At 43.4% G+C, this 17,999-nt stretch overlaps 1 protein-coding gene across 1 annotated transcript; it reads right to left on the reverse strand.

Annotated features, from left to right (window-relative positions):
- Nucleotides 1–567: 567 nt before the first annotated feature.
- On the reverse strand, nucleotides 568–7,973 carry znf592 (zinc finger protein 592). Its single transcript, XM_080027495.1, has 9 exons — nucleotides 7,835–7,973; nucleotides 5,144–7,356; nucleotides 4,393–4,571; nucleotides 4,132–4,305; nucleotides 3,883–4,042; nucleotides 3,429–3,689; nucleotides 3,202–3,314; nucleotides 2,934–3,075; nucleotides 568–2,813 (listed from the first exon to the last, which is right to left on the reverse strand). Exons 2-9 carry the CDS (start codon nucleotides 7,334–7,336, stop codon nucleotides 2,301–2,303), a joined length of 3,735 nt encoding a protein of 1,244 aa, XP_079883621.1. The 5' UTR covers nucleotides 7,337–7,356; nucleotides 7,835–7,973; the 3' UTR covers nucleotides 568–2,300.
- Between the last annotated feature and the right edge of the window lie 10,026 nt (nucleotides 7,974–17,999).

Consider the following 17,999-nt stretch of genomic DNA (forward strand, 5'->3'; position numbering starts at 1 on the left):
TAGAAAATCATGAAACGTATTTGTCAAAATAATGTCATGTCTCTTACCTGTTGCCCACAGATTCCCCCTAGGATTCACCTTGATCTTTGAAACTTTATTTCTCAGCTCAGTTAAATCAAGAGTCATTGAAGATGTCATGGTGAGGTAGAAGATAAGAATGAAAGAGGACAGAAATCCTGCTCTGCAGAGCCTTGTCAAGGTGCCTTTCATTTCTTAAATTTGTTCTAATCGTAATTTGTTTTCTGTGGAATAAAAATCGCATTGCTCTTTTTACTTTGGGGACAGGCAGTTATAGTGTGATAGGATGGGCTTAATATTCTAATGGGCTAAAGTCATTATCAGTGGTCGGTTTCTTACTGGATGAACGATGCACATTAGTGTGTGCACGTCTTGACTTGCTATGACGACTGTAAATGACGTGTCCTCAATCAAGAACCTCTAATGATCAAATCCAAATATCTTTACACTTTCCCCTTGTATTGAGTTCTTCAGCACAGGAGCAAGTCTGTCACACAAGACAAAAGACAATGCAGATATATAATTGAATGCACCAATTTATTTGCAAGTAATTTACGTAAACATTACAGCAAGGCACACAGGCCACTGCATGCTGAATAAATGTAATGGCTTAAGAAAGGCTGTGAATCCAGAGTTTGTTGGTTACTATGTACACAGGTTACATTCCTTTACAAGTCTTCACTGTATCAAAAGTACAAATATCTTTGAACGTTCAGTACAAAAGAACAAGTAGTGAACAGGTCATTCTTTTCAGCCTCTGCAGTTTGAAAGCTGCAGCGTGGTGATTTAAGATAACAGAGAAACAAATAGCTTGTATAGCACTTAAATAGAAAAGTTAATTTGCCAAGTCAAGTCAATATGACTATAGCCTCAACATCGTTCCCAAAATAATTTATAAAATGTAATAATGTGGGATAATACACATTCTATAAACTCATTTCTTTACATTGCACTGAGATTACCTGCTACTCCTCAAAAGCCTCTCATCGGTTAACAATCACTGCCATTCACCATGGAGGTAGGGACTGTCATGTATTACATACAAAACAAGGAGTTGCCACTTTAAAAATCAAGACCTGACAACAAAAACAAGCACTCATCACTTTGAGTGCTGATTTAAGACATCCATGACGTCATCATGGATTTAACTAATTATTCTTATTCTACTACAACGACTATATGCCAACAGGTCCTGGTTTATAAAACATTCTCTGACACTCCTCCGACTTCACTTTCACACCTGCTCTGGACTATCCTAAACAATGTACCCTGATTTGACATAACATTGACTTGCCTGAAAAATACACTTCTGGCAATTTGAGGTATTTCCAATATTGCTGCAACACTCATCAAATCAAAATTCCCATTCTTTCCCTGAACACTCATTCAAAATAAAATTAAAAACATATATGTATATATAGAAGAAGAAAAAAGCCAGATATGGCACAACAAAGGCACCCTCCATTCAAACGGTTAAATAAACATTTCAACAAAAGAATTATAAAATGCTTCAGCCATCAAAAGAAAATCTTGTTTTAATGTGAAGCCTTCAGTAGGCTTTGATGGTGAGACAATTTGACTGTATTTGATCTCACAGGATTGCTTTCCAGAATAATTTAATTAAATGTACACTGGACTATGTTTTGTTATTTCAAATTATACCTTTGTGCTGTAAATAAACTGCAACATTGTCAGGAAATAGGTGGTTAGCTTTAAATACGTAAGACAAAGTAAAGGAAATTTAAAATCACCATTGATTAAAAGGCAGAAACTCCTTCAGACCTAGAAACTAGCACGTAATCCTGAATCTTCTGTCAGGGTGGATGGATGAAATGTCCCAAAAAAAAAAAAAAATAAAGAAAGAAAAAGAATAGAAAATAAGAGAAAGAGAGAAAGAAAGAAAGAAAGAAAGAAAGAAAGAAAGAAAGAAAGAAAGAAAGAAAGAAAGAAAGAAAGAAAGAAAGAAAGAAAGAAAGAAAAGGGTACAGCTGTAATACGTGTGCAGTAACTGTATTTCGAAAGGAAAGATGAATATATATTACCAGCATGCAAAGTTAAATAGAAAAATAATTGAAAGATAAATAGTAATGGCTTCTCATGAATGAAAATACTTTTCTTCAATAAATGTAAATGATCTGCTTGAATAAATTGCAAAACCCTCCAAATAACATTTCTGAAATTTCAAAATCAAAAGGCCTAAAACATAAGCCATCAAGCCTCCCTTGTTACTGTCACATGAAAAATGAAGACACTGAAGCAGCGCTGAAGAGGTGGTGGCTGCGCTACCGGAGAGAGACTGCTTGTGTCTGAGAGTGATTGGTCAGTTTGAAATTACAGTCGGCGGTCTCGTCACAGTTAAGACTTGCTGGCTCTTCTGCCTGCGAGGGCTCACGTTCATGCAGCTCCGGTAACAAGTCATTCTCCTCATCAGTATCTGCTGCTGACATAACTGGCTGATCATCCTTCCCCTCCTTCCTAAACTCTGCCACCTCTTCTACTTTCTTCTCTTCCTTTGGATCTTTGATTTTGTGCACGATGATAAGATGTCTGTTGAGAGACAGCACAGATGTGAAACACAGGCCACAGTGCAGGCACTGAGGAGTGTTTCCGTCCGTTTTATGCTGTGGTATATGTTGCTGGAACTGGGCGCTGTCTTCTGTGATGAAACCACACTTTGAGCAGCGGAACTGAGTTTTCAGACGCTTTGCCGAGGGAGCCTCCAGACTGGAAGTGCGACCCTGCCCCACCTCCTCCCCATCCTGTGTACCGAAGGCGGGTCTCTCTGATACAAGCCCCTGCAGATCACAAAAGTCACATACTTTTAAATGATGACGACTAGTAAGATTTTTAACATTTGTATTTGTGGGCTGCAGTTGTTATTTGTTGTTTGTGTTCAAAGAATCCTAAATAACCACCTTGCCAGACGTCTTTTTTGATTCCTGGATGGCTATTTTTGGCATTTGGCTGAGATCAGGATTTTTTATTCCATGCATTAGACTGATGTGGTTCTTCAGCATCACACTTGTGGTGAATATTGTCTTGGTATCCGTGCAATACCTGAAAAACAAAAACAAAAACAAAAAACGCAGAAGCATTGAAGGTAAATGGAATTTAATTATTTTTGTTTTCTTTTGTCACAACAGTGATTTATTAGTTTTTTTTTTTCAAACATAAAAATCTTACCAACAAGTATAATTTCTCTTTTTTCCATCATGGTCACTGCGAATATGGCGCCTCAGACTGATTGCAGAGTGAAAAGACTGCTCACAATGTCGACATGGATACTTTTTTATTGACTGTTGAAAAATAAAGAAACGTGAGACGATAGAAGCTTGACATTATGTTGTAAAAATAGAACAAAATGCATTTCAGTAATCACACCTCAGCATGGGTAACTCATGATACCTCACCTTTCCGTGGCTGGCCTTCACATGAGAGACATAGGCATCTCGTTCGGGGAACCACTGGAGACACTCTCCACACGTCCAGCCAATGGGCTTCATACGCGGTGTGCTGTCCTGATCTGTCTTTTTTCTGGGACTATCTATGAGTTTGACAGGGCTGTGACTTTTTGGTTGTTGGACGGATTTAGCATCGGGGGGCAAGTCGGTCTTTTCTGGAGGTGTACTGCTCTTCTCTGTCTCTGCTGTCATGCTTCCTACATGAACACACTGCAAACGAGAAAATACATGGCAAAAGACACATAAGGTCACAAAATATCCAAAAGTCACTAGAAATCTTTACTACTCTTTACAGTGGTGTTAAACAAATAGAGAGCTTGCAAGGAGTTTATTTTAACATACATAAACAAAAATAACTTTTTAGCTTTTAAATTAGATAAGTAAAAATACAATCTTGGCTAACCTTGAAGTGCTGCATTAAGAGCTGCTTTTGTGGAAAGACCGAGTTGCATTCTGGACACTTGAATACACATGTAACCCGCTTGTTGGCATTCTTGTGGAAATGCTGAAACAGTAACTGCTTTTTCTTGAAAACTGTCTCACATGAACATTTTAAGATTAACCTGCAAAAGAGAGAGAGAAATCGGTTCAAAAGAATTGTAAAAAATTAACTTCCAACATCTAACAGCCAGGTCATGAGAAGTTGACTTACTGAGGGGATGTCTTGCTGGCGCTGTGTTTATTTTTGATATGCACTTCACAGCTGTCATGGGTCTTGTAGGCTACTGGGCAGATGGAACACTTGTAAAACACTTTACAGTGTTTCTCCTCAATGTGAGTATTTTGTCCTTGAAGAGTCTTGAAAACCATATCACAGTGAAGACATCTGGAGGAAAATGAAACATGATGACTCTTTTCTGTTAACACTCTGTACATTTAGAAAAGGCCCAGTGTTTCATTCTGGCTTACTCACTTGTACCAAGCCTTACGAGCGTAGTGCAGACAGTTTTCCTTGACATGCTTCTGTATGTCTGCAGAGCGACTCAGTGCACCACACTCAGGACAGCAGTAAGGAGACTTGTGTGCGTGAACACGTTCGTGAGCTCTGAAGCTGCACTTGTTGGGTAACAGCATTAAGCACATCTTACATATCTGTTTCATAAAAGAAAACAAAAGAACATTTAAAATGATGAAAAAAAAATGATCACAGTGCTTTTAAAGTATATTTCTGGCGATATTCTTTGGTTTGGTCAACAAATCCCATGAGGAAACTAATACCAACAATGCATTTCCAGTGTAGACCAAACTGATGGAGACTGTTCCTCTGTACCACAGAGCTCATTTGTATGAGTCCCAGATATTCCATCTTGCTGCCTTAAACACAAATAAAACCACTATGCGTGCATTCATCCTAGGCTGAAAATAGTTCCCAAAAGTGCACTTTAAATGCCTGTAAGTAACAAAACCAGCTGTTTTTAGAAATGACTCTGTCTTAAAAAGAAAAAAATAGATCTATATATTTATGACCCATTTTTGAAGATGTATGTCTTCAGTAGCAACACATAGGTTTGGGGCATAATGCTACAGACAGGCTGGGGAAAAGATGAAGTTTGAGGGATGGAAATAACATTGTTGGTTATGGTATTACTTAATTGGATTTGATTTTAAGATAAATATAGAATATTGCGAGTTTATCCTTTAAATTTCGATAAAAATACACTCACTAGTCCTTCCACATCATCTGACGGCCTCTGGTAATGGCCTGCAAGTGCTTTGTAATCAGGTAACTGCTTGTTACACTCCAGGCAACGGAGCCTATGGCGGATAACATTGTCTGGATAAAGAGGCAGCACAGGTTGAGATTTGGGTGAGGGTGAAAGTGAGGTGTCCACATGGGCAGCTCCTGTAGTCAGGGGTACGAACATTTGTCCCTCTGCTAAGGGTTTCATATGGAGCTGTGTGCACTGCATCACCGTGCCATTGTTCTTGTGCTCCCGCGCGTGTGCCAATAAGGCACACTTGTTGAAGAACACCATTGTCTTGTCACATTGCGTACATCCTACTTCAATATGAACACTCCTCCTGTTGTAATGATACGTGAGGCTCCTCTCCACCCCGAAGGAGTCCCCACACTCGAGGCAGATGTATCCGCGTGGTGGTAGGTTGATATTGCTCTCTGGAGGGGGGTTAAGGTTGGGCACATATGTGGGTAAAGGGTTGGCATTGTTCAACAGTCTGTTTAAGGTTCCTGCTGCTGTGTTTGTTATGGACAGACGAGGCAAAGGGTTGGCTGTTTTGACCTGGTGCACCAGTGGGACAGTGCTATACACAGTAGAGGAGAGCTTGTGTGGACTTTGCTGATGAGAGGTGGACCTTGCCGCCACTGAAGCGGCAACACTGTGAGGGACCAGATTAAGACTGGCTAAGTGCATTGCTTTGGGAACGAAGTTTGTGCTTGTCGATTGGCTAGTTGTTGTGGACCCCCTCTTTGGTTTCTGGCCCTGATGTGAAACAGATCGTTTGACAGAGCCAATGCTATTATGGAACATTGTTGCTGACTGCTTTATGCCTGATCTCCTGGAGCTAGCCTCTGATTTGTTGTGTAAAACTTTTGGTGAAGATGCACCTAGGGTACCTTTAACTTTTAGTCCAACAATGCTATCAACACTTTGTGATTGATGAGGCGACATATTACAGTAAGAATCTTCACTAATCATACTCTGCGATGGAGAGGATTCGTAAGCTGAATGAACTTCATCTGTTTCTGACTCAGGCAGCACACTCGTGACTGTGCGCTTGATCTGTCCCGATGTGGTTTTGATGGTTTTAATTCTGACCCTGGGTATGGCAGGGGGTGACCCAGAAGCCACCGCAGAGGACGCTTTGCCACTACTGTCACTGCAGATGCTTACAGGGCTATCAGAGGGTTTAATGAACCGTTTCACAGCTTCGTGTGGACTTCTGGGGCTTCGTGGGGATATAGGCACATTGGGGCTTACTTTCTCGCAGTCCTTCTGAACTACCATTGGCTCTCCGGGATCTTTTCTAGCGTTCAGAGCCACCAAAGCCTCAAGGCAAGAGGATAATTTAGATGTCTGAGATTTGACATAAGCAGAGGAACCATCCGATGTGGTGCTTGAATTGCAGTTGGTCTCAGTAAAGTTCTGGTTTTCACTTGGCGGGGGAAGTGTGTCATGTGTTCTAGTTGTTTTAACCATTTCTTTACTGACACTATTGTCAGAGGGCGCCTCCTCCCTTGTGCTACTTTCTGATCTGCTCCTCTCAGTATCCTTGGGAATATCAGAGTCCTTTGGGCAGTCATCTGACACGCCAAGATCCATTTTTTCGGGAGGGTCTGGGATCGAGGGTTCCACCGATACGGAAGCTTCTGGGAAACAGGACCTCTCTTGTTTTGGATGCATTTCATCTCTACCGCATCGAGTGTCTTCAGACTCAGGACTGGAGATGGGACTGAAATGAGAAAGTGACTGGGAAAATGTTGGGGTTCCATCAGGTTTGTGCTGAATAGGCGCCTTTCCAAGAAGCTCCCTTGAACTTTCACTGTTCAAAGCAGAGACAAATGATTTAGAAAAGTCAGCACTAGTTGTCTCAACAGAATCCACAGAGGTCTCTTGTCCTGTGAATCCGTTTTGCACCGCTGGTTCAAAGCCTTCCAACGACTCCTGGTGACTTGTGTTTTTCACAATAACACTAACTGCAGGAATGTCTGCTGTTGTGACATCTTGGTTACTCAATAAGCCGTCATCCAGACATATCCCTGTGTGTTTCAGCTGACTCTCCTCGGCTGTCTCCTCATGACTCCCATGGATGGGCTCTTTGGAGTCCAACCCTGTTGCATCTGGGATGTCAAAGGCAGCCAGAAGATCATCAAAATCTGGGGTTTTCATGTCACCCATGGCTGCATAGCGTAACAAACCTACAGAAACACACACATAATAAGTATACTATTATATCTTTATATTAACACAACAAGTATGGCAGACAGAGACGGAACTGTTATCAGCATTTGAGAGGCTGAAACGTAAACAAATAGCGGTTAATAGCAGCTGGGTAACTTCCTCTGTTGTAACGTTAGCTTTAGCTAGCAAGCTAGCTTGTCTTCATTTAGGCAGCTACTATTGTGTACCAAAGCATGCATTCTAACACACACATATATGCAGACAACATTTAATACAGACTATTGTGCTCCAAGCATAACCAAATATCTACTCATTCATAGAATAAACTACGTGGGCCATGTTTTGCTGTTAGCGTAGCAAGACAACACTCGGCTAGTTAGCTAAATAACTCGGCCAAGACTAAGAGCGAGAGCCAACTTAGCAATGTAGCTTAGCAGGATGCTAAATCATTTCGCCAAGCCAGAAAACCGTCATATATGGATGCAGTGCGCTTACCATTTGATCCGGTTATGTTTAACAACTCTAATAAATTAGCTATATAGCCTGTTAAGTGTGGGCGCTATGTGTATACCAGCTATGCTTGGCTGTCGCAGGGCTTCATAGCTAAGGCTACAAGCTACTAGCGCTAACTTCGTTTTCCTTTCCCTTCACATATGTTCATAGGTGACTGAAGCCCGCGATGCTGTCTGACAGTCGAGAGGCGGCGCCATGGACCGCTCACGTTACCACTTCAGAAGGAGGAAACACGTTTTTATGTCCAGTCGCTGCTACAATACACTAGTAAGAAGTCAGAGGTTGGTACTTAGGTAATACATCATGTTAATATCATACAGTAGTAGGCTAGATAAGCTACACATGTGTACACAATATAGAGGCCTACACCCGTGGCAGGGGCGGATGTAGGTTAGTTATTAAAGGGAAAACACAGGTGGACCCCCCACATAGGCATACCATGTTCTCCACCTTTTTCAAACCTAAAAAAAAAACCTTTATCTAAGAAGCAACTTATTTTCTTCCCATTAAAATCTAATTCCTAAGGCCTGAGACACGTGAATTAGGCATTCTGATAGCCTAGATTTTTATAAAAACAAAGCTTTGTCTTTATAAAAATCTCTATGCCATAATAGAGTCGGATTCTGGAAAAAGCTTCACTCGAAATCCCTTTTTGTCAAAATCAGTGAATGTCTCGATTATCTATTAGGCTACCTGTACGTAGCCTTGTAAACAGGCAAGTTGCTAGCTAGTGCAACCCCTTTTTTCTACCCTTTGTTAGGTCTACCAGTAGAGCCTAGCATGTGTATTAATCATAAGCGTTTAATAAACCAGAATTTACGACTCCATCTTTAATGAGCAAAAAGTTTAAATAACTAAATAAACCTACCTTTGCCACTACACCCACCCTGCCATTTCTACACTTCCTTATTGTCTACTCCAGTCCATATCTTTAGTAACCTATCTTTGGAGGACAAGTTGGTGAGCTACCTTTGATGAGGGTGTGTCAAATTCATTGGAATAACAGATGATAAACTGTAAATTGCTGATATGTGTTAATACAGGAACATATGGTGGATTGATCATGAATGGGTTCATCGGTGGGAGGATGTGCTCCAACTCAGGATTACGTAAATCATACAATCCTGTTTTTTTTTTCAAAGAAAACAATTCTTAAAATAAACTTTGTCAGTGAATCATCAGAATGGGGAATGTGACCTGACTCAAAAACATATGTTCCGGTCTGGGTACTATCGTATAATTCCTTTTTTCATTGATATCAAAATTTAAAAGACGGAAAATTTCTGTTGGTTTCAAACCAATAACGGACTGAATTGTTTTTTTTGTCTGAATCGAAAAACGAACAGAACTGCCCAATGAATCTGTGTACCTTCCGTTCAATCCATATCCGTTTGGAAATCAAAACACGAAAAACTAAAAGTGACCTGTTTTTTTAATAATCATCCTCTCATCTACATTATATATTATACTAAAACACGTTTTTATCCATTTTTAATCACAATTCATGACCAGGATATCAAATATGAGGCATGAGCCCCAGTGCAGACAGCTGCATATGAAAGCATTTGTATTGGTTAGGTCCACGAGTGAAAATTGCGTCTGAGACGATCGTCGTCTCTGTCTCTCTTTTTTCCCTGTCTTCACTTCACTTGCCGAGTAAAAGTGTGTGTGTGTGTGTGTGTGTGTGTGTGTGTGTGTGTGTGTGTGTGTGTGTGTGTGTGTGTGTGTGTGTGTGTGTGTGTGTGTGTGTGTGTGTGTGTGTGTGTGTGTCGAGGCCCTTGATGGTAGCCTATGACAGACAATGACATAGCAGCCTTTGGCAGCCAGCCAAAATATGTTTCCCCTCTCAATAAAGATTAAACATTTGGTGGTTTGTCCCGTTTTGATCTGGATCAACAGTTGTATGTCTGTCGCTGTTTAGATCATGCCTCGTTTCCTCTGAGCAGCACAGTTCGGTTCGGCACGGTTCGGCAGGGTTATCCTACTAGATCTGCCATGCGTTTCCACTACCGACAAGAGGCTTTAGCCTACTTAATAGACGGAGATAGCCACGGTCAGAAAACAGTCTATGGGTCTGAGCCATCACGGCTCTGGCCGCGCATAGCTCGTGGCATTGTGGCAGCGGGACACCCGCTGATTAATATAAATTATTATTTGGAACTTCAAAAATTAAAATGCACATTTTCTGTTTGTCTCCTTTCCCATTTTCGTATGTAAAGGGCGACATGGAAAATAAAAAATAAGAAATGGCAATCAATTCATGTTTTACAGGCATATTTTGAATAAAACAGTCAGTTTTTTATTTTTTTTAAATTAAACAAATAATTAAAAAATTCAATCAAACAGTTTTTTTCGTTTTTCGTGTTTTGATTTCCAAACGGATATGGATTGAACGGAAGGTACACGGATTGGATTTGAAACCAATGCTGTGTCTGAAATCACGCACTTCTGTACTTACACTTACTTTTTTGAGTGCACTTTGCGCAAAACCGGAGAGTGTGCCAAAATGCAGTGCACTGTAAGTTCCTCGGTCGTGCACTCAAAACGGTCTAAAACTTGAGTGTGGAGCGATGGACACTTTCCACACTCAACGGCCGCCATCTTGCCTACGTAGCGGAGAGGACGGGACATTAAAATCAAAATAGACGAGCTTGAAGCAACCATGGAGACAGACGCGCTCTACAAAAGTTATATTACTTGCTGTGTCTGAAATCGCGCACTCATGTAAGTGCACTTACATTGAGTGCACTTTATTATCCATACAGTACACTTACTTATAGACGCAGTGCTCTCATTTCTACAGTGCACTGTCCAAACTGCCGTCGCGCACCTACCGGAAATGACTTTGCATTTTGAAGGTTCTTCTTCGGTGGTATTTTTTTTTAAACGGTCGGATACAGTCTAAAACAGTGTAGTTGTACGGAAAAACTAAACAAATGTGTAATTTAACTTTTGTAGAGCGCGTCCGTCTCCACAGTTGCTTCAAGCTCCTCTATTTTGATTTTAATGTCCCGTCCTCTCCGCTACGTAGACAAGATGGCGGCCGTTGAGTGTGGAAAGTGTCCATCGCTCCACACTCAAGTTTTATGCTGCGTTCCTTTGTACTCGGAACTCGGAAATTTCCGACTTTGTTGTTCGGAGTTCCGACCTGTCGGTGTTCCAGTGCATCTGCTCGGGAAAGTATGGACCTCCTTTCTCATCCAAATAATTAAACGTTAGGCTACATCAAGTAACCGTTGCCAGGTACCGGTAGATCCAATAGACTACAATTCAGCCGTGACTCAACATATGGACTTCAAAATCACTCTTTTTAGCCAGTTTAACGGTTCAGATTGTTGTTGTGACGTAATCTGCGTCATCTCAGTGAAGTCGGGAGAGGCAGACGTTGCCCGAGTTCCGACTCGGAATTCCCAGTTGAACAACCGTTTTATTGCACTTTTCCATGTCGGAAGTCGGAAATTTCCGAGTTCCGAGTACAAAGGAACGCAGCATTAGACCGTTTTGAGTGCACGACCGAGGAACTTACAGTGCACTGCATTTTGGCACACTCTCCGGTTTTGCGCAAAGTGCACTCAAAAAAGTAAGTGTAAGTACAGAAGTGCGCGATTTCAGACACAGTTTTTCCGCGATTTATGTTCCTGTTTTGGCTATCGGTAACACAAGCAGAAAAAAATACCACCGAAGAAGAACCGTCAAAATGCAAAGTCATTTCCGGTAGGTGCGCGACGGCAGTTGGGACAGTGCAATGTAGAAATGAGAGCACTGCGTCTATAAGTAAGTGTACTGTAGGGATAATAAAGTGCACTCAATGTAAGTGCACTTACCTAAGTGTGCGATTTCAGACACAGCACAACAGAAGTTTTGCCGTAAATTTTGATATCAATGAAAAAAGGAATTATACGATAGTACCCTGTCCTGTTCTCTTCTCTATTTGTTTTATCTAACTGATCTAAAACAGATTAACAATTTCATTTGTGTGTAAAATAATCTTAATTTTATTTTGCAGGATGTAATTATTCTCCCCTTAGTCAACATTCTAAGTAGGTCTTATATAGATAGGCATACAGATACAATACATTTCTTAAATACTGTTAGGTTTGTGTCAGGTGACCATTTATATTTTAAAAAACGCTACCGTGAGTAAACTCATAGTTATTATTTAATTTCAGAGAAATACTTTAGTGAAATATCCCAATGATAAGTATGCAAACTATATGATGAAAAACTATATGATATATAAAAATATTGTGGATCAAAGCAACATTGTCAAATTCCCTTTTATTTTTTATGAAAGCATCTCATCTCTTAAAACGATTGCTTTGAAGAATAAGCACAATTCGCTGCAGAGTCGGACAGCTTTAAAATCAGTACGGGTGTCACAACTTCAGCCAGTATTTAGTTTGTTTTCATGTCTGTTTTCCTGGTTTACTTTCTACTCATGTCACTTCAGATCCGGCCACTCCCTCCTGCTCTGCACTCCCGGTTAATTACATTCACCTGGCCTGCCCCACACTCACCTGCTCCTCACCAGTTATTCAGCCCCGGTATATATTTCAGTTCAGTTCCATCAGTCAGGGCCAGATTGTGCTTAGTGCCTTCACCCAGCTTTCTGAGTTTATTCCATATCATTCTGATCCTGCCTGCCTGTTCCGGTTTTTGACCTTGGACTTTCCTTTTTGCCTGCCCCAACTGGACTTGTTTGCCACGCTGTGTTACTACCTGGTTTGTCATCCACTTTTCATTAAATCTGTTTTTGAATCTGAACTGTTTCCTGTGTCGTGCAATTGGGTTCTTGTCTGTCTTTCCTGGAAACCTGACAGTACAATCTGGCCCAAAAATGAACCCAGCAGACACACACTTTGCACTGGAGTTGAGGGAGGTGACGTATATTCTCACCTGCCTGAAAAATGACTTTAAGTATGCGGTGGGCTGTGTGGAGAGAGCAGAGGTCCTTTCGTCAGCCCACAAGGAGGATGGTTCTAGACCTTGGCTGCGTAAATTGCTGCCTGACTGGGCAGAGGAATTTATTAGCACACCATCCCAACCTTCGAGCAACAAGCTCCAGTGTCCTGCTTCCAGCAACAAGCTCCAGTCACCGGCCCCCAGCAACAAGCTCCGGTGTCCTGCTTCCAGCAACAAGCTCCAGTCACCGGCCCCCAGCAACAAGCTCCGGTGTCCTGCTTCCAGGAACAAGCTCCAGCCTCCAGCAGCAAGTTCCAGTCTCCGGCTTCCAGCAACAAGTTCCAGTCACCGGCCTCCAGCAGCAAGCTCCAGCCTCCGGCCTCCAGCAGCAAGCTCCAGTCACCGGCCCCCAGCAACAAGCTCCAGCCTCCGGCCTCCAGCAGCAAGCTCCATCCTCCGGCCTCCAGCAGCAAGCTCCGGCCTCCAGCAGCAAGCTCCAGCCTCCGGCTTCCAGCAACAAGCTCCAGCCCCAGGCTTCCAGCAACAAGCTTCAGGTCCCGGGCCCCAGCAACCAGCACGCTAGCCACCAGCTCCAGAAGGCGCCCAACCAACCGCAGGAGCCCCAGCATGCTAGCTACCTGCCCCAGAAGGTGCCCCAGCAACCTCAAGCGCCCCAGCATGTTAGCTACCAGCCCCAGCATGTTAGCTACCAGCCCCAGCATGTTAGCTACCAGCCCCAGCATGCTAGCTACCAGCTCCAGAAGGCGCCCAACCAACCACAAGAGCCCTAGCATTCCAGCTACCAGCCTCCTCCTGCCTCGCGGACTATTAGAGTGGGGGTGTGGAGTTTGGAGTGCCATCCGTCTCCTCAGAACTCTCCAGCTTTGGAGCTGACTCCGGTCCCCGAACCTGTTACAGTGACAGAGAAAGAACCAGAACCAACTCCAGAACCCGAGGTCCTTCCTGAACCAGAGCCTGAGTCGGTACCTGAAGTAGTTCCAGAACCTGAACCCGTCCCTGAAGTCCATGAGGTGATTCCCAAACCCCTGGTAGAGCCCGTGGTTGAACCTGTAGGTCACTCTGAGCCCGAGGTGGATGCTGTGGCTGAGGAGGAGTGTTTACCTGAGCTGATCTCTGGACCCTCAGTTGAGTCCTCTCCACGTCGTCATGAGAGGGTCCGGTCTCCACACCCCTGTCCCTGCCCAAGGGGTCTCGCCCCCTGCTCCTGCCAGAGGGATCTTGCCCCCCTGTCCCTGCCTGAAGGGTCTCGCCCCCTGCCCGAGGGGTCTTGCCCCCTGCTCCTGCCAGAGAGGGACCGCCCTTCGCTCCTGCCTGAGGGGGACCGCCCTCTGCCTCGCCTTCCTCCGGAAGGGGTCCGCCCCCGTCACGGTGGCCGCTGGCGTCCTTGGGGGTTCCGCCTAGGCCGTTCTGCAGAGGGGGTCTGCCCTCGCCGTGGTCGGCCGCCTGAGTGGTTCTGCCTTCGCCGGTCTCCTGCGGGGGTCCGTCCTCGTCGATGCCGGCTACCTGTGGGCCTTCGCCGATGCCGGCCTCCAGAAGGGTGCCTTCGTCTTCGCAGGCCTCCAGAAGGGTTCCCTCATCTTCATCTTCTCCGCCACCGGCCTCCTGCAGGAGTTCGTCTTCGCCGATGCTGGCTACCTGTGGGTCGTCACCGCTGCCTGCCTCCAGCAGGGTGCCTTTGTCTTTGCCGCCGCCGACCTCCAGAAGGGGTTTATCGTCGCCGCCGACCTCCAGAAGGGGTTTATCGCCTTCGCTGGCCTCCAGAAGGGTTCCATCGTCCTCGTCGAGGCCGGCATCCAGAAGGGTTCCCTCATCTTCGCCGCCACCGGCCTCCTGCAGGGGTTCGTCTTCGCCGATGCCGGCTACCTGTGGGTCGTCGCCGCCATCGTCCTCGCTGAGGCCGGCCTCCAGAAAGGGTTCCTCACCTGCATCTTCGTCGCTGCAGGCCTCCAGAGGGACAGAGCCCTCACCAACCAGGCCATCCGCCTGAAGCTCCCTGCCGTGCCCCTGCTTGCCCACCAGGCCGGCCGCCAGGCCCGGTTCTAGAAAGTCAGACTTGGGTGGGCCTGTAGAAATTTTAGGTGGGCACACTTTTCAGGGAGACCAAAGATGCGAACGCGCGCAGAGCGCGCAAGCCGAAATTTTTTGTCCTTGTAAGATCTCTGCGTCTGCTTTTTGGCACATTTACTGTGAATTGTGTAGAACACAATATGCAAATAAACTTTGAGTGTTGCTGTGTGGGAGATTTGATTCTTGCATGTTTTTTTTCCAAAATGTTTATGAATAACATATAATATACATTATATACAACATAATGTATCTTTTCTTTTAATCGCAGTATTAACTGTAGGCAGCCTGAGCTGATTGAAGAGAAAGCTTTGGGACTGGGCAACCTGGATGGTGATAGTCCAGAGCTATATACTATACACACTACTTTCCACTATTGCCTCTGATGTCCAGCTGGGTGAAAATAGTAGCCAGCCGAGGTCACGACCCTGCTAGGAGGATCCGGGGGGGCATACCCCCGGGAGATTTTTTTTTACCTTTTTAAAGTGAAATGCATGAATCTGGTGCACTTTGAGAGGAAGATTAAGAGGCTAAATCTGAGGAATTTTGCGTGAACAAATTATTTGGAGACACTGGGTCGGATGAATTAGAAGCTATTGAAGAAAGACACATGGATTTTCCATAGAAATATACATTTGGAATAAAATATTATGCAGGGTCCTCTGGGATGGGCTTGGTGCTCTTTTTCTTTTATGGGACATATTTTTCTGTAATATAATGAATTAATTTAAATGCAGTGAGAGGAATGAAGCAGAATAACTCTGTTGTCCAGTTATCTTTTTTTCCACAGACGAGGCTGAAATAGGCTATAGACTATACACAGTGCATGGGCAACTGAGGGCAGCCCCATTTTCAAATATTTTTAAATAAACTCAATACACACTGTGCATGCCATGGACTTGAACGTGACGTGATCAGTTAACCTCGGATTACCTCCTAGATGAACTGATTCAATTATTAAGATATTAACTATCTACCAAAACATTGTATTCCTTTTATTGTATGATAATTTACATTTACATAATATGATGTTGCTATCAAACACACAAACTAAAAAAAAAACTAAATAAAAAAAATAATTGGGGGGGGCCCCCTGGCAGTCGGGACCCTAAGCAACCGCTCATTTGGCTTATGCCTCGGCCCGGCTCTGCTGACCAGTGACCACTATAAGCGGGTGGGTAACTGGGAGGCAGGCTGTCCTGCCCACCCAATAATACAATTAGAAGCAATGCATGGTAATGGTATATTCTTTAGTGTTAATTAATTGTCTGAATTTTATTGGACATTTTCTTGGACAGCGAATGAACAGGTCCGTTCGATAGTGGGTCTGGACTTCCACCTTTTTTTGTGATTGGGTGGGCACGGCCCACCCTAGCCCCTGGCTACCGCCGGCCCTGCCGGCCGCCCGAAGCTCCCTGCCGTGTACCTACTTGCCCCCCAGGCCGGCCTGGGGGCAATTTTTTTTTCTTTCCCTCCTCCTGGCTCCCCTCCACCCACCCTGTTTGGGTTTGACTTTGTTAGTTCCAGTTTAAGGTCGCCTGGTAGTCGACCTTTAAGGAGGGGAGGGGTGGGGGGGGGGGGGGGGGGGGTTCTGTCACAACTTCAGCCAGTATTTAGTTTGTTTTCATGTCTGTTTTCCTGGTTTACTTTCTACTCATGTCACTTCAGATCCGGCCACTCCCTCCTGCTCTGCACTCCCAGTTAATTACATTCACCTGGCCTGCCATCACACTCACCTGCTCCTCATCAGTTAATCAGCCCCAGTATATATTTCAGTTCCATCAGTCAGTGCCAGATTGTGCTTAGTGCCTTCACCCAGCTTTCTGAGTTTATTCCATATCATTCTGATCCTGCCTGCCTGTTCCGGTTTTTGACCTTGGACTTTCCTTTTTGCCTGCCCCAACTGGACTTGTTTGCCACGCTGTGTTACTACCTGGTTTGTCATCCACTTTTCATTAAATCTGTTTTTGAATCTGAACTGTTTCCTGTGTCGTGCAATTGGGTTCTTGTCTGTCTTTCCTGGTAACCTGACAACGGGCTGTTATCTGGACAATTAAATATATTGCAGTGCAATATGTACTTAACTTTCAGGTAGATGATTCATGCTTAGACATAATGAAAGCTATTTGTTTTACCCGCTGCTGTTCAAATTCGATATTGTCGCACACAAAACAATCTCTGATTTCTCTGGAAATGGCGTTTGTTCACGGTTTATAAAAACCCCTGTAGGCTCAGTTTATCTGGATAGATATGATACATTAACTCTTAATTAACACTACATGATATTATGTGACTATAGAAAGCTTTGGACACCCCACAATCCATTATCGGTTGTTAAAAACCTACTATCTGACTTTGTAGTAGGCCTATAAGACCTGAGTTCATAAAAATATAAAAGCATTTCTTTATTGAACCAATGCTTTAATCTTTTATATACTCCACACAGTTGCCAACAGACTCAATTTGATAGTTAAGAAGCGGTCAAATTCAAAGCTGTGACTTAAAAAACATGTGTAAGTCATACAAAAAAAACACACACACACGTATATGCAACATTTTGTGCACTTGTATCTTATTTAAATATGAATGATTCTTTATTCATAGACCAACAAATTGAAATCAATAAATAGTATATAAATCCCCTACACTAGTTTAATACTAAATAGCTGTTGAATCCGGTTATATCATTGCTTCTGTTAAGTTTATAGTTGTTTTTTTCCTGTTTGGTTATTTTTTTTGTCTGACACCAAAGTGCTACAGGCCTGTATGTTTCCATTTGTTATAGCCTACATAAGCTGGTGAGCAGAACCCAAAATGTATTTTGAGTCTTTCCTATTTGATTATGGGCTGAAATCACAGTCATAAATACCAGTGGGATGTTGGCCTTAACAGCCAAACAAACCATGTGTCATTTGTATTGCTCTGTATCCACGAATCCATTGTGGCAGGCAGTATTTAAAAAGTGTTTTGTTGATCCTCGTCAGTTCTTTTTTTTATCAGGATATGTTAATAAAGAAACCAGACATCATAACTATTTGTCCTTGTCAGCAGCCTGTAAAACACGTGGTACAATGGAATAAGATAAGGCACTGTTTTACTGTTTTTTTTTTTCTTTCACAGAGGATATCCCAGCAAGCATACTGATAGGATTTACCTTCGA

This window comes from Ammodytes marinus (assembly GCF_949987685.1).
Source record: "Ammodytes marinus genome assembly, chromosome: 5".
Taxonomy (NCBI): Eukaryota; Metazoa; Chordata; class Actinopteri; order Uranoscopiformes; family Ammodytidae; genus Ammodytes; species Ammodytes marinus.